This window comes from Lissotriton vulgaris, chromosome 1_1 (assembly GCF_964263255.1).
Source record: "Lissotriton vulgaris chromosome 1_1, aLisVul1.2, whole genome shotgun sequence".
Taxonomy (NCBI): Eukaryota; Metazoa; Chordata; class Amphibia; order Caudata; family Salamandridae; genus Lissotriton; species Lissotriton vulgaris.
The window spans coordinates 2,023,744,825-2,023,762,545 of record NC_141685.1 but is presented as its reverse complement, the minus strand read 5'-3'; the positions used below and the strand labels follow the sequence as shown (position 1 = coordinate 2,023,762,545).

The window sequence follows — 17,721 nt, the reverse complement described above, 5'->3', positions numbered from 1 at the left end:
TACAGAGAACAACACTAAGATTTGCTCATAAAAAACAAAAAAAGGTAATGACATGGCAGTCTCAGACTCTTGGGGCCCAACCTAAAAAACTTTTCTGTGAGTAGTTTTTTTCTTACGCTTTCCTTTCTCACGATTTTCCTGGTTTAATTTACAACGTTTTTTCAATTAATATGTTTATCCCAATTCAGGGTTATCTCCCAGTTTCCAGATTCAAGACATGTTTACTCATTGGAAAACGTTTATGCATTAGGTACTCCACAAATAAGTCGCACTTACAAAAAAAGTGGATCAAGCATAGAAATTCAGAAGTGGATCAAATCTAAGGTAAGAATGAAACACACACAATTTAATTGAAAAAAAAGTAGGTGAGCTGGCCGTTAAGGCTTAAAGGACCACAGGAAAAGAAAATCTACACACTGGAGGTTTTCTACTACAGTTTAATTGAATAACCGCATTTTTCACTCAGAAAAATCCAAGGGAGGGTGTACTCAAAATCTTTGCATATCGGAAATGTCCAGGTACACTTTTGCTCACCTACAACTACAGACTGGTTGCAGTGATAGAAACTCACATTTGTAAGAATAGAACAGACGTACATTTTACTTTTTAGGTCTCGCCTGTCGAGCAAGCGAGAGTATTGGGACCTATCCACTCTTTATCCACACTGAAAGGAATCGTGGCGATTCCTTGCAGTGCCCGTGACTTTTAAGCTCAATGCGCATGCGCCTTGAGCTTAAAAGCGCGTGCACGTCCGTCTTTGTTTACCCGCTCCGCCCCCTCCCCTTCCCGCCGTGTCGCATTTCTCCTCCCCCCTCCCCTCTCCTCCGTCCGTCTTGTTAGTTTAATTTAACCCGCTCAGCCCCCTCCCCTTCCCGCCGTGTTGCATTTCTCCTCCCCCTCCCCTCTCCTCCGTCCGTCTTGTTAGTTAGTTTAATTTAACCCGCTCCGCCCCCTCCCCTTCCCGCCGTGTCGCATTTCTCCTCCCCCCTCCCCTCTCCTCCGTCCGTCTTGTTAGTTAGTTTAATTTAACCCGCTCCGCCCCCTCCCCTTCCCGCCGTGTCGCATTTCTCCTCCCCCCTCCCCTCTCCTCCGTCCGTCTTGTTAGTTAGTTTAATTTAACCCGCTCCGCCCCCTCCCCTTCCCACCGTGTCGCATTTCTCCTCCCCCTCCCCACTGTCGCCAAGCTGGTCATGGGCTCATTTTTCACTTCAAGGCCACGCCCCTTTGGACGACGATTGATGAATAGCTTTATGCACTTGCAAATCTCTGCTCATGCTCGGACTACCTCTAGGAGCTTTGCTCGGAATCATGGTTCGGTCACACTCCTCGGTGTCTACAGCGGGAAAGTGAAACGGTGAGAGGGAAGCCTAGATGAGAACGAGTGAAGCTTCGAGTGCGAAAGGGGGATGCATATGTGGAATGTATGCAGTTATGCACGGGTCCTCTTAAATGAATAATACCTAAGAGAGTAAAGCACAGTGTGCTTGATTTTGTGCATGTGTTATTTAACAGCACGTTGGCAGGCCACGGAATCAACTTCGCGGGTGCGCGTTTGCATGCAGGAAGCAAAGCTTCATTCCAGGAGATGCCATAAGCACGGTTCAGCTGCTAGGCAGCAAGAGTTTTTGTTGGATTGGCCATTTGCTTCTCTTTACTAGCGTCCCTTCTTGAGGGGTTACATTTTCAGATAGTGGAGAAATGTTGTGATTGTACAAGCAGGCTGCCCATATGGGGCATGCTTTCTTCTCTCACGCCGAGTGCATAATGCTTGCAACTGCACCTATAATTTCAATCTTGATGCATGCGTTGTTTTGCATTTGTTGAAACCAGATGTCTTACCTGCTAAAAACAATGGATGGGTGCTATCTCCTAATGCCTATGTTTGAGTTCTATGCCCTTCTTTTACAAGTGTGCTCTTGCAGATTCCTGTTGTGTTCTGCTCCTGTATGCTCATATTGTATCCGTCTCTTCCTCCTCTGCGTGCTGCAAATTGTGCAGCTGCTATTAGACCCGTTGCAGATAAGAATGTGTGCTACTGAGCCGATCTGGTAGCATTGGGGAGATCGAATAATGCTGTATTTTATCGAGCCCCAGGGGCTCCATATCCAGGAAAATATTATTTAAAAATGATAATACCTTCGGAAAAAGGCTAAGATTTGGCTGTTCTTGTTCCAGCTTCAAAGAGCTTTACAAATTAGCGACTAAAATGGCCAATACATTATCAACTTCATTCCTATTGGATTAGAGTGTCGTATGTATATTATACCGAAAGATTTGATTTGGAGTTGGTAAACACGCACGCCACACTTCCTGGCTGTTTGCAAATCGACTGCAAGTTTTCCTTGCTCTTTCTCTGGGTTATCTAAAGGCAGGCATTGCTAATCGAGGAAGGGAAAGGAACCAACCTCCGCTCACCCTCACTCTCACTCATCCTCACTCACCCTCAACCCCTCACCCTCACTCACCCTCACTCACCCTCAACCCCTCACTCACCCTCACCCTCACTCACCCTCAACCCCTCACCCTCAACCCCTCACTCACCCTCACTCTCACTCATCCTCACTCACCCTCAACCCCTCACCCTCACTCACCCTCACCCTCACTCACCCTCAACCCCTCACCCTCACTCACTCACCCTCAACCCCTCACTCACCCTCACTCTCACTCATCCTCACTCAACCACCCTCAACCTCACTCACCCTCAACCCCTCACCCTCACTCACCCTCAACCCCTCACCCTCACTCACTCACTCACCCTCAACCCCTCACCCTCACTCACCCACCCTCAACCCCTCACCCTCACTCACCCTCAACCCCTCACCCTCACTCACTCACCCTCACTCACCCTCAACCCCTCCCCCTCGACCCCTCCCTCTCAACCCCTCACCCTAACCCTCACTCACCCTCCCTCACCCTCAACCCCTCACCCTCAAACCCTCACTCACCCTCAACCCCTCACCCTCAACCCCTCACTCACCCTCAACCCCTCACCCTCACTCACCCTCACCCTCACTCACCCTCAACCCCTCACCCTCAACCCCTCACCCTCAACCCCTCACCCTCAACCCCTCACTCACCCTCACTCTCACTCACCCTCACTCAGCCTCAACTACTCCCCCCTCACCCTCACTCACCCAAAACACCTCACCCTCACTCACCCTCACCCTCACTCAACACCTCACTCACCCTCACCCTCACTCACCCTCAACACCTCACCCTCACCCTCACTCACCCTCAACACCTCACTCACCCTCACCCTCACCCTCACTCACCCTCAACACCTCAATCTCACCCTCACTCACCCTCAACACCTCACTCACCCTCACCCTCACTCACCCTCAACACCTCACCCTCAACCTCAACCCCTCACCCTCACTCACCCTCACTCACCCTCACTCACCCTCACTCACCCTCAACCCCTCACCCTCAACCCCTAACTCACCCTCACTCTCACTCATCCTCACTCACTCTCACTCATCCTCACTCAACCACCCTCAACCTCACTCACCCTCAACCCCTCACCCTCACTCACCCTCAACCCCTCACCCCCACTCACTCACCCTCAACCCCTCACCCTCACTCACTCACCCTCAACCCCTCACCCTCACTCACCCACCCTCAACCCCTCACCCTCACTCACCCTCAACCCCTCACCCTCACTCACTCACCCTCACTCACCCTCAACCCCTCCCCCTCGACCCCTCCCCCTCAACCCCTCACCCTAACCCTCACTCACCCTCCCTCACCCTCAACCCCTCACCCTCAAACCCTCACTCACCCTCAACCCCTCACCCTCAACCCCTCACTCACCCTCAACCCCTCACCCTCACTCACCCTCAACCCCTCACCCTCACCCTCAACCCCTCACCCTCAACCCCTCACCCTCAACCCCTCACTCACCCTCACTCACCCTCACTCACCCTCACTCTCACTCACCCTCACTCAGCCTCAACTACTCCCCCTCACCCTCACTCACCCAAAACACCTCACCCTCACTCACCCTCACTCACCCTCAACACCTCACTCACCCTCACCCTCACCCTCACTCACCCTCAACACCTCACCCTCAACCTCAACCCCTCACCCTCACTCACCCTCACTCACCCTCACTCACCCTCAACCCCTCACTCTCACTCTCACTCACTCACCCTCACTCACCCTCAACCCCTCCCCCTCGACCCCTCCCCCTCAACCCCTCACTCACCCTCAACCCCTCACTCACCCTCAACCCCTCACTCACCCTCAACCCCTCACTCACCCTCACTCTCACTCATCCTCACTCATCCTCAACCCCTCACCCTCACTCACCCTCACCCTCACTCACCCTCAACCCATCACCCTCACTCACCCTCAACCCCTCACCTTCAACCCCTCACTCACCCTAACTCAGCCTCAACTACTCCCCCTCACCCTCACTCACCCAAAACCCCTCACTCACCCTCACCCTCACTCACCCTCAACACCTCACTCACCCTCACCCTCACTCACCCTCACCCTCACCCTCACCCTCACTCACCCTCACCCTCACTCACCCTCAACACCTCACCCTCACTCACCCTCACTCACCCTCACTCACCCTCACTCACCCTCACTCACCCTCAACCCCTCACTCACCCTCACCCTCACTCACCCTCACCCTCACCCTCACTCACCCTCACTCACCCTCAACCCCTCACCCTCATTTGAGTTAGAGCTTTTAGAATTGTTTATGGCTTTTTTTATTTGTAATTCTTTAGCATTGGCTACAGGAAAGAAAAATGCTAAAGATTTACAAAAAAAACCCATAAACAATTCTAAAAGCACTAACTCTAATGCTGCGAGACCTATTGCATTTCCAATGCTTGTTTCCCTTTTCCACGTGGAAAGAGAAAAGCCTTCTCCAACAATCCCTGGTGATATAGTGGTGTTACTGCCACTTTGGTACGCTATTTGCACGTTTACTTCAACCTTTTTTTTCTGAGAGAAATGTCGCTAATATCCATAAAGTTAGAACGTTGTGGATTTCTTCAGCATCACTAATGGACTTTTGCTCGGAACGCCCCATTTTCTCTTTTCTTTACTAAATCACGTGCAGAAATGTCAATCACCGTGGCATATTATATGCAGTTGCGAGTGGTAATAAGGGGAATGTATGGCCTAAATTCTTAGCAGATACTGATTGACAATCAGGATTTGGGTTTTTGAAACCGTATGCCACTTTTTTTGTCGCTGTGGGTATGCTCAATTCTCACTATAAAAAGGCTAGATTTTCTTTCACAGAAAAAAACATATATTTTATTTATTTAATGAGTTTCAAATATCTGTGACATGTCGCTTTGGGGTAACTTCAAATCTCTAGTTGATAATGGAAATAGTTCAGTTTAAACAAAAAGGCTAAAATCCTAGAACAGAACAGGATGATGCAATTTAGAAGTTAAAGCCAGAACATCAGGACACTTTAATTGTTGTACCTGGGAAAATTAGATGAGAACGGGACATATTAATGGGAATAAGGGCTGTATTGAGGGGTGGTGGTCATATGAAGGAAGCAACGCATCAAAGGAGTCACTGAAAAGCTACATTTTTTATTTCTTTCCTACAATAATTACAAATAATAAAAATGACATCACTGAATGAAACACATACTACACTTGTCAACAACCTTACTCAGGCAGGTTAAACAAAACAAAGACATTTCAATAAGTAGGCCAGATTGACCTCACTACTAAACAGATTTCTTTTTTTCACTGTATCCAACCGCTGGGGAAAAAAAGTCCACAGAGCTTGTTGGCACATCACTATCATTTTGCAGGCTTTGGCCAGGAGACAGGGTTGAAAATGTTAGGCAGGTGTCATATGCACATTTTGTGCTTGGTTACTGGTACTTTTTTATCGCCATGCACTATGGCTGTGATAAATATTCATCCACCACCCCTTAATGTAACACTTTGTATGCTACTACCTACACCGCCTGGTAACCCTTGCAAAGCAGAAAGAAGGTGCTGCCGGAGCCCGCACCGAGGCGTCCACACACCTCGGTCCATTTTAATCACATCATTAGGAAAGAAGGAACGTGAGACGGGGCATGCGCCGCGCCGCGGAGAAGGCACGTTTTTGGTACCTTGCGAGGCAAGGAGCGAAAGGCTAAACGCATCCAATTCCACAGAAGTGTGATTAGAACATTATTTATAATCCATCTCCCGCGGTGTGTTATTGCTGGCATTAATTGGATTTTTTCTCAGTGAAACACGTGAGTTTCATTAAACACGTGGCCGGTTCACTGCGGCCTCGACCCAGCCGCAATGTCATTCCACGTCAACACGCACACAAACAGAACAGACCATACACTCGGAGAAAAACTAGAATAAATGTTTCCCCCCCCCCCCCCCCCCCCCCCCAAGTAAACGCGATAACAAAATTAAGCAAATGGAAAGGACATAGCAAATAAACAAAGTCTAATGTCACCATAACGCTGGTGTCAAAAGAGTATCCTTTCTGTACCACACCTTAAAGCGAACCATTAGGTGTAAACTCGTGGGATCAGAGCTATGGGAGCGATATCATTTTAATACACACCCTGGTTGGCCTGAACCCCACGTATGCTCTAATCAGATGGCAGAAAAACACTGCTGCACGAAGCAAACAAGCTTCAAGACTCTAAAAAGATGCAAGGCTCAATTCTACTTAGAATAATAATATTTTTTTGATTTATAATTGAAATGCATTCTGTCTTTAAAAATATCACACTTGGATACGTGTGCGGTGTTAATTTCAATCTCATTGGTTTAATGCTTCCAATGACACCATACAAACACTGGTAAACTACACCTGCCCCTCTCTCCAGTTATTGCTTGTTCAGTGCACTATAAAGTGTGCATTTAAGAATATTTGTGCGCATAAATGAATGTAAACAGACTAACCAAGCCGGAGATCAGTATGGCTACAATAAAAAGCTGCAATGCAGATGAATCCCGCTGTAGATTCACTTGTGAATCCTTCTTCCACAATTCATACAAATGCCTCCATTGGGCACAGTGGGATCTCATCATTTCGTAAGAATCTTGCCAACAACATTCTAGGTTCTCCAGTTTTTTACCCATCGTCTCCTCTACTGAGCTTCTTAGCCCCATCCTTTGTTACTCCAGTTGCCTGCAGTGCACTCACCATTTCAACCCATCAATTCACAGCACCTAGGCGGCCATGCTTACAGGTCTCTACCACTAAAGTGACAACTACTGTACGAGATAGGTTTTCATCAGATCTCCAAAACGGGACAGAAAGATTCAATATCAGGTGCTACGGGTAAAGCCAGGTGGAAATGCAAGAGATATTTATTACTGTGTGCAGAAACTAGGTTGTATTGCAAATGTCCCAATGTTTATTTATAAAGTTAGTCCCTTTGCCGCTTTTCCCAATTCTTTTTATTTTTTTAAAGAAATGAAGCCAGTTTCTCATTATAACTCACACTCCAGAGGAATCATAATAATCTTCAGTTACACGCTTCAGACCAACTGTTGCAGTGCCATTTTCTGTTTCATTTTGAGAGTGGGCATATGCGGTGTTTGCAGATCTACCAAAGTTCTAAGGCAGTATCCTGCAAACCACTGGGAACAGCGAAACAGGCAGATTTGACTATGTTATGAAGACATTCCAAGATCTTCTCATGAACTTTGTGGAAGGCCTTATCCTGCATATTTTCATGTTGAAAAGTACCTGGATATGAAGCTGAAAGCTTTTAAATTTAAAGTTCTATGTTAGATTTCCCAATGCCCATCCTTCTTTTTTTCCATCTTGAAATGTTTGGAAAAACAGTGATTATACTGCTACCAAAACACCCTCTGAACATTAGTGTTTGTTCTGCCCAGTATCAATAAACGAAAATGTTAATTTTGCACCTTCATTATGAGACTGCGACATACCCTGCGACCCTGTGGCATGAGGGCGGGACATAAGACCCATGTTGTACCCATGTACGAAGACGGCACCCTGGTGTACGAGGTCAGACCAGAGGAATCACTACTAATTCTGTTCTGAGAATTACAGCTTTTGAAAAAATGTCTTCCCTGCGAGTTAACAAGCAAAAGAAAGTAACCCTGACAGGAACCCCTGGTGCTCAAATGTAATGAACGCCTCTGCTGGGTCCGGGTACCTCTACCAAGCAGATTCATTCATTACATTTGAGGAGGCTAGGGAGAGTGTCAGGGTTACTTACAGCAGGCAACATTTTTTTATTTGTGAAGCCTGCGCGCACTACCAGGGATATCGGGTCTTTCTCGAATGTACCACGGGTGTCTCAGGAGTTGGAGATATTATTGGAGGGCGGACAAGATCAACTGATGCCAATGCTTAAGGCGTGGCAGACAAGAGATATTGATTTGCAAAATCCCCTGATGAGGAATAGGCTTTTACTTGTGCTCAAGTTCAAGAAATCGCCAGTAACGCCAGGTTTAAACTCATACACTTTCATTTTTTACACTGAACGTATAGGACCCCTGATAGGCTACATAAGATCAATCATAATCAGTCATCAGTGAGCACTAGGTGTAACGAGCCAGGTGCCACATTCATCCACCTAACATGGTTGTGCAAGATGTTGAAGAGATACTGGGAGGAAGTACCTGCTATAGGTATCCAACTGCAGATCCAGCACTGTTTGCTGTGCACGATTCCCAAAGCAAAAACAGGGTGATGCACTATAGATTTGCAAAACTAGTGTTTGTTGGCAAAACAGTGGGTGGCAATAAACTGGGTGGCCAGTGCTGGGTCTACAGCAGATAAATAGAAAAAGGACATGTTGGAGTGGGCACTGGTGGAAGAGATCCGCCTCAAGTTTGTATGTATGGGCGAAATGGTCACACTGGAGTTGGGATTGTAAATTATACTATTCCAAACTCCAGTGCCCCCCACCTCAAGTCGTTGTAAAGACTTGCATTGTTATGGCATGCGATGTAACAACGCGTTGTTGTAACGACTTGCGTTGTAAATGCATTGTAAAGAGTGCTATTCGATACATTTATATATGTTACTTAAAACAATAATGCCAACAAAAGTAGAGTTGAACAATTTTTTACTTTTAAACATTATAGATCAAATATGTAAATGTATTGTAATTAAACTAGCAATACATTGTATCACGAAATATGAATTTATTGAAATATTTCACAATTTTAATGTAATATATATTTTTTTAAGTTTTAAGATATAGGCAATGTATAGGGATAGCACTGATTTTTAAGGCGCAGGGGTGGGTACTCTGTAGGTTAGTACAGTGTTTTAGGGTTCCAGAATGGGTAGTATATGGAGGATGTATGAACATTTAGGGTTCAGGGATGGGAAGTTTATAGGGGTACTAAGCAGTATTTAGGGTTTGAAGGTGTATGGGGTAGCAAAGCATTTTTATAGTCAAGGGATGTGTAGTCTATAGATGAAGTTAGGAGTTTTTAGGATTCAGGCATGGGTAGTGTTTAGTGGTACTAAGAGGTTTTTCAGGTTCAGGAATGGGAAACGTTTAGGGATAGTAAGGGTTCTAGAGGTCAGGGATAAGCAGTTAATAATTATATTCCATTAAGTAAAATTGAATTAAGTATTATTACATTAAAAGTAAGAATCTTAATGCTTAATTATGTTATTATAATATTATTGTTATTTTACACTTACATTTAGTTTAATTATTAATACTAAATTCTAGATTGTAAATTAATAAAATGTAAATAAGTTAATTAACACATTAATATATCATTACGAATAAATTATAAATGATTGCATTTACTTATATATTTATAAACATTTAAATATGTTAAAAGTGAAACTTACACTCTTACCTGTAAAGTCAAAATGTATAGGACTGTAGTGTACTCCCGATGTACTGAATAAAATGTGATTACTCCCAATAATAATGACTAACATTCTTCTAGTCTACTAATTAGTTCTATTTGCTTTTGTAGATCAGGCTGATTTGATAAAGTCAAATGGGGCACAAACTAGGAGTTACCATCTTGACTGAACATTAATTTAGCTATCTGCAACATCTTAAAACAAAAATTCATATCACTAGCCTCTGCTATGTTCACAACTTTCACAAGCAATTCTATAAATTGTATCTCTGCGTCTATGGAGATGACTAAACTCTATGCCTTTAAGCTGTCTCAGGTCGCACATTTCTAACATTAGCAACAAAAAGCCTAAGGCAACAAGCGCCTTTTATATTTTTTTATTTAGAGTTGAATTATTTTCAGTGTGACATCAAGACAAAGCAGGTAAGCAAGAGGTTACAGCAGTGCAAATAAATCATGCAATAGACCAAAATAGAGTATCCAGTGGCTCCATGAGCAGTGACTAGGTTGTTAATCTCCATAACCGCAACAAGCGTTTGGTCGGTCCAAATGGTTACAAGGACGGGACCAATCAGTGTCTGATGGACTATTCGTCACTAAAGCCAATTTCTCCCAAAGAATGGCAGCATCATTTGTGTATACCTTGGATGTGTTATTGTTTTAATGTTAGATCGTTTTTCGCTTCTAGATATTCTTACAGTATTCATATCAGCAAGAAATCCATACTATTAAATCTGTGCAAACAGACAAAGACACTAGAAGGGATGGTACTGCTGTCTAATTAAAAAAATAGCCTTATACATGTTCATTTATTGTAAAGGACAACTACTTAAAGTTGTGATATTACAATGTAATTTTAAAGCTAGGTTGTCTATTATTTCACCAATAGTTTAAAAAAACCATGTACCATTTCGGATTTAAAAACAAACTTTTCAATTAAATTTCTTTGTAAATCTTTGCACCTCTCCACAATTCTGTGCTTTTCAGTAAAGTTCTACAATTAAAAAGGATGCTTTTAATAGACTACTATTTGAGTAATCCAAGCTTTGCTAACAATTACCATTATCACTCAAGAGTCACAAGCTACAATGTCAAATTTAGGTATGTTTAATCCACAGCGGCTGAAAATATTATTCAAAGTCAACATAACAGATTCCAATACAAACGCTTGCCAATATTATTTCAATAATGATGTTTGCTTTCCATGAACAGGAGAAAGAATGCGTACAATTAGCCTAAATGCCATTTTGTTTAAATTTTAATATTTTTTAAATATGTAACTAAGTGGCAATTGGGATTAAAACTTAGAAATCACTAATTTGCCATTTCGCACTTGGCAATCAATAGTTGTCAAGCAGACACATCTCTTCGCATAACTAAAAAGAGCTAGATGCAAGTTGACAATACATTGATAAAAGGCTCTTCTTTATTTTTGAAATATGAGCTACAGCCAATCACTATTTATATCTTTATTGGTGCGCAGTATCAGCAACAAAAGAACCACCTCTTGGTTTCCCCCCTTTTCTGTGACCTTAATGAGCACCATGAAGTTAGAAAGAGTTGGAAAATACAAGCAAGGCAAACCTAAAAACTGCATCCAACTGAAAACACGGTTTGGCCTTAAAATGTCTACTTCCAAAATCTGTAGAAATGTAAAGAGGTTTTTTTCACATTAATAACTATTAAAAAAAAGTAAATCTTTATATTATTTTCTGAGGTAATATGGCATACATTTTGAGACAGAGTATACAATATCTAGAGTCAGCATACACATTTTTCCTATTAATGTACAATAGGTTGAATGAAAAACTGCATTCAACTAAAATTGAAGATTGCCAGAGAAGCCTGAATAGAAGAAACAATTTTCTACTATGAAACAAAAGTTTGGTACCTCTTCTGGAAAGCTGTCTTTCTTATCCAGCATTTCTCGTAGCGTTTGCAGAATTTTAATACAAAGCTTTTCCTCTTTTTCCATTAACTTTTTAGTATGATTAATCAACCTAAAGCAAAAAGTAAAAATAACAGTTTAAGGTTAACATTTTATAAACAACACATCTTGCAAGCCTACTTAACAGGATTTTACTACAAAAGCAACTGCAGAACATTCAAAGCTCATGGGGAATACCAGAAGCAAGTTCAATACACATCATGATTGCAAGTCCACAGCTGGAGTGAATCTAGATTTACAACAATACTACCTATAAAACATTGTTTTGATACAGAGATTTGTATAGCGCTGTCTTGCATTGAGCATGGCCTTATAGTGCTCTCGGACGCCGATACCTTCACACCTTAGTCTCAAGTATTCTATCACAAGCTTGAGTAGGTTTCTGATATTATCATTAGTAGTGAAGTGATGCCAATACAAGTCTTCGGTGTATTTAAGGTTCAAATGTTAATGTTCTTTGGGCTGCATAGCCTGAGATCTTCATCAATTCAGGAATGTGTCATCCGGGAGGACTGGCATATATATTGCATGACTTCAAGAATGTTAACCCTTATTTCACAAGTATGCTGCCCATTTAAAATACTGCAGCTCATGCAGTCAATAGCCAGGTTGTATCAAATCATGATACTCTTTAGCTGTTCATCCCTTGAGGGTATGATAAACTAATGAATTCTTCTGGTACAAAATCTGCAGCAAGCTGGACCAATATAAGCAACAAAATATTATTAAAATATCTAAAGTATGTGTGCAATATTTAAATGTAGTCAACTAATTTCTAAACATACCACTTTTGGTCTTGTTTTAATTATTTTAACGTTGTTTATCTTCACCTCACCAAGCTACATAAAATGTCATTACACATAACATGAGTGATATTGCTTACAGTGTCCTGCAAGACATTCATTTGTGGTTGTCAGCAAAGGCATTTAAACATTTATATGTCATTCATCCTTTAGAGAACCATTCTTTACTAAAACAATTATGCAGGTTTTTAAAAGTGTTTTCTATATTGTGTTGGCACAGTGTTTTACAAATGTAAGAGCAGTAAAAGACTGATTGATACAAAAAGCACAATCAAGTGAATGCTGCCAACCAGCAGTTATTGACTTCTGGGTGGTGGTCACCATGGGCCGAGGGCTCATTGTTTTTATTTTAAGAGACAATGAAAATATGAACATGATATAGAAAGAGTTAATTTTTTTGTTAGCATTTTTGATTTGGCAAAGCATTTTTCAGCACACAATAGGAACTCTTGCTGGTGGAATCCAGCTAACCTGCCCTTCCTCCTACTCATCTTAAAAGTGTCCTATGCGCAGGAAGAGCTAGTGGCGTCTGTAACTACAGCCTGCTCTTCAGCTCATTTCATGTATTCAGGCTCACACTACTGCATCTAAAAGTGTGGGCACCATGGGAGAATGCAAAGTGGCAAGTGAAAGCTGCTATTTTCTGGAATACCCCACTGGTGACTGACATTCCGCAGTTCATTTCGCCAGTGAAGCTGGCACTACAGGTTGGAGCAGCACAGTAAGATAAAGCAGTTGAGTCTGGGAAAATCATTCAGTCCCTTGCAAGTAAAATGTCAGTGAGTGGCGGCAACAACTAAAAAGTTGACCTTCAAGTGTACAATACATTCTGACATGTTATAGTCCTAGAAACAATGGCACATGAAAACTACTGAATAAACCAATGGCTTGACCTCCTCCAAGATTATCATTAAACTTGTTTCACTGCCATTGATAACAGTTGATAAAGTGTATGAAAAGTGTTTTCGCTACACTGGTAGCAAACTAACAAAAATGAAACAAAACAACCTCTTCAGACTACTGAATACTGAGATCTATTTACTGACATCTGTTGTACTTATAGCGTAGAGGTTGGTCAGGTGTAGGAAGGGGACATTTTTCCATCCACACTATTTTTTTATCCTCTAATGCTTTTTAAGTTATTGTATAACTAAGAAAACAATGTATTTAGTTGGTTTTTCAATTGTGATTCTAACTGCTTTTCGCTATTTAGTAAAATAAGACTTATCCAAAAACATTCTTACAGTCAGCCCTGCTGTGATTTTGCATACATTTAAACAGAGCAATGAATTCACATTTGTTTGTGCAAACCTCTAAACGCTAGTTATGTTGCATAGCAAACCTAGATATTGAAATTATCTGTAATACCTTCAATATTAATTTCAGAAAATGAATATGCTGTATGGGTTTAATCGGTGCTGAAGCATCACAATCATGCTCAAAATATCATCAGATCTGATCATGTGCAGATCGAATGAGATTAATAATGTCTTGGATAGCTGAAAATTGATGGGCGTATCTCCTCAACTGAATTAGCTGGAGGCTCATCACCTCTCTAAAACCTACTTCATAATCCTGCCTCAAAATAAGGAACAAAGTAGATGGTCTTATAAGGATTTCATGGGTGCTTTTTGTAATTGTTTTGCTGAGACAGAATTGACATAACCAATATGAACAGTGTTTTTTTGTTTGCTCCTTTTTAATGTGTACCACAGCTTTAAGATCAAAATGTATTAGTTTATTTTTAGATTTGTATAATCTAGATTTAGGTTCCATTTGTCACTTTACTTTAAATGCTTTTGTCCTCGAAGATATCATGTCAGGCCACCTTAGCTTAAGTGCCACAGCTAGATGCATTACAACAAATGGAATTAAGGCATAATGTTGTAAGCACTGAAGTGGTTCAATTTTCCAGGCTGTCTGTAAATCAACATTTATCAGATGTAGTGCTGCATGGTAAACAGTGCAAAGATCAATTTTCAATGGGACCTTTGCAGATTTGTGTCCTTCTAACCCATGCTATACACTGGATCCATAATTTGATAGTGGATTCCCTTTGATGTTGTGTTAGCTTCCATTTTCCATATGCGAGTTGTGGTCAGGCACAAAATCCTCTGCCTCTTTGGGAAAATTCATCACTTTAACACTGACCTTAAAGATGCTTCCAGCTCTCCATGGCGGTACATGCAGAGGCTCTCTATGCAGTTATTTCCAAGCATCAAATAAAGCAATCACATGAAGTTCATCAAGGTAAATGTGCTTAGTAGTGCATCAGCCCAGAAAAAAAGCAGGCAAAACCTGTTCCCATCCTATCTCAATCTCTGTTGGGCTGAAAGACAACATCTTACATTGAAGGAGGCGCTAAACATGGCTTGCACTGGTCTACCTTTGAATATGTTTTCAGTTTTATTGCCAAGAGATTACTCACAATGGGAAATATGTTACATTTTTCAATCAAACATTCATTAAATTAACTGATATTTGCATACCAAGAATCTCTGAGACCTTACAGCTTTTTTTAAATGAGGTTTCATCATGCAGTGGACTACTTAAGCAAGCGATTCAGGGCAGAAACAAAGAAAGATGTTTAATTGTTTCAGTCTCCAAAATGTGAAAGACGTTAAAGAAAGGTTTTTATATAGTGCTTGATGGGCTTCCGTTTTCTCTTTTGAAAACAGACTGGGTTTCATTTTTATTTAATGTAGCCAGGTGTGAACAATTCTTCAGTGAAGCCACCAGCATTTGGAGTACGAATTAATGCAACCCTTAGGATTGCTCCAGCATTTGTTTGTTATTTGGCTCATTTTTGTTGGTAAGGTTAAAGCAGAAAATTCATACGAGAAGGTGTTTTGTGTAACTACACAACCTAATAAAATAAGGTTAATAAAATAAACATAAATGTCCAAACCATTTTCAGTTGGAAAGGTTCACAGCTAGGATCGAAACTCTTCATATGTTTTTGTGCCAGTGAGTAGATTCCATGCGGCAGAAAGGGGGAAAGAGTCCCAGCAGGTTCTGAAGTACCAGTGAAGAAAGCAAGGGCTTTTAAAAGAGAAACTATTATACTATTGTCACGTGACATAACTTCAAACCATCTTTAATAGGTTACAACACACCCCACATCCATATTTACCCATGCAGTGATGCAGGACCTGTGCCTCTTGGCATGGAAAGTATTTGTGTGCTTTGCCTTCTACAATTCAATCTGGCAAGTGACAACTTTTAGGGTAAGGAGTCCCTCTCCACCTTTCAACTCCATACAATACCCATCTGTCCAGCGCAGTTCACTGTCAACGGTTTTCCAAGTGGGATCTCAAGAAGTGCTGCTGGGATGCAGAGATTCTGGATCTGACAAAGAATTCTTCTTTAAAAAAATAGAACCAAGCAAGATCTGCTGTATGCACCAACAAATGTTCAGCTTCTGGTCAGTAGAAATCTCTCTCTCCACATGTTGACTTTGAGTTGTGTCTCAACCAGTTGCTTCAGAAGAGGCTGAGCGAGCACCATAGAAGAATGGTCCTATTTTCAGGTTGAGCGTGGCAGAGCGCATTCGCTGCAGCAAGACATGCTGAAGCCAATAAAAGGGCTTTGATCCTACCAGCTACTTACCATAGACTGACTCTAGTGTCACTTTTCTTTGCTGCCTTCCGTTTGGTTCCCGCACCCAATACATCATATCTGTTTGTAGCTCAGCAGCACCGCTCAACTACAGATTAATTCCCTTCAATTATCGCCCCTCCGCTTTGATGCAGGTACTGTTTCTTGTACCTACTCCCATTCCCCAAGCTGCATTTGCCAAGGATTTCCCTGTTTTTAGGTTTCGACTGGGGAACGGAGCGTAAGCTCCGCCCCCAGAGAAATCTGTAGTTTCCAGTAAGGACTCTTGAATACGCCCCTCTGTTCGATTGGCTAGCTCCATAAATGGAGGCTAGCCATTGGAACAGAGAGGCGTCCGTCATGGCCGGACCAGATTCGGGGGCGTTCCCGAGAAATTTTGGCTTTTGGCTACGTCATGCCAAAAGCCGGGAACGCCCCCGAATCTGGTCCGGCCGGGCCGTGCTTGCAGCTGTCCTGCCTTCCTCCGTGTCCCTCCTCCCGCCGTCCCCCCTCCCCTCGCTGTCCTGTGCATGTTTCCCGCCTCCCGTGTCCTCTCCCGCCCCCCTCGTCCTCTCCCGCCCCCCTCCCGCCGTCCGTGTCCTCTTCCGCTCCATAAAGAGTTCCAGGTTGGTACCATTCTAAGATGGCAATCACGTTTGGTTGCTCCCAAAATACTTGCCAGCCTGATCTTTTTGCACGTACATATTTAGAGAATGCAGAATCTTTCGTTGGTCGAGATTCTGCGCAAGCGTACTTGCCCTTTAAGAGTAGGTTGCAGAAAACACCACTTGACTAAACAAATGGGGGTGTGAATAATCAGCGATTTGAAAACAAAAAATATAAATTCTTTTTAACAAAGTCGGGTCTTACTAAAACGTGGCTGTTTATGCTGCTCCAGAGACTACGCCGGCCGGCGCTATCGACGTGCTTTTTATTTTAGTGTGATTGACGTAAATCCTAGCCCAGCCCCCCCTTTTGGGACTATTGCAGATGGTATCATCGCAATGTCAGCATGGCTGCCGCGGCTGTCAACAACAGGGCCGGTGGTGGCTTTGGAGCCGGGATGGAAGGTGGTGGCGGTGGGAAACATAACAGGGGCGCTGTGAAGGTAAGGCGCAGGTCATGTCTTGCAGAAGGACACAATATTTTATGCGAAACGGGCAGAGGCACTGTGACGCAAAGGCCTCTCTCAGAGGATATGTCTATATGCAACCCATAGCTCAAAGTGCCGGGTTGCACTTGCTCCCAGTTAGGCACTGGCTGACAGGTATGGATGCCCGCTTATAATTGTCCCTATATGTCTTTGAGCTAAAAAAAAGAAATGTTACTCAGAATGTCCCGTTATGATAGTAAAAAAGAATAGTTGACTTATAGGTCTTAAAATTGAAGGAAGGCGAGCGATCTACTTGAAATAAAAAACGCAATTAATACAATGAGGTGGCTGGTGGTTGTACTCGAATCAGTGCCCTAAACGTTTTAGTCATCTATCTTTAATTGCAAAGAAAATAGCCGTTGGTTTAAAATAGCTTCCTGACGCAGATAGCTTGTTTAGATGCACAGT

At 42.7% G+C, this 17,721-nt stretch overlaps 1 protein-coding gene across 5 annotated transcripts in view; it reads right to left on the bottom strand.

Annotated features, from left to right (window-relative positions):
* ITPR2 (inositol 1,4,5-trisphosphate receptor type 2) overlaps positions 1–17,721 on the bottom strand; it is a 1,555,333-nt gene that overhangs the window by 554,140 nt on the left and 983,472 nt on the right. For all 5 annotated transcript variants that reach the window (XM_086920227.1, XM_086920242.1, XM_086920233.1 and 2 more), the window contains one exon: positions 11,704–11,812. In XM_086920227.1, coding sequence (XP_086776353.1) covers positions 11,704–11,812 — 109 coding nt within the window. The remainder of the gene's footprint in view (positions 1–11,703; positions 11,813–17,721) is intronic.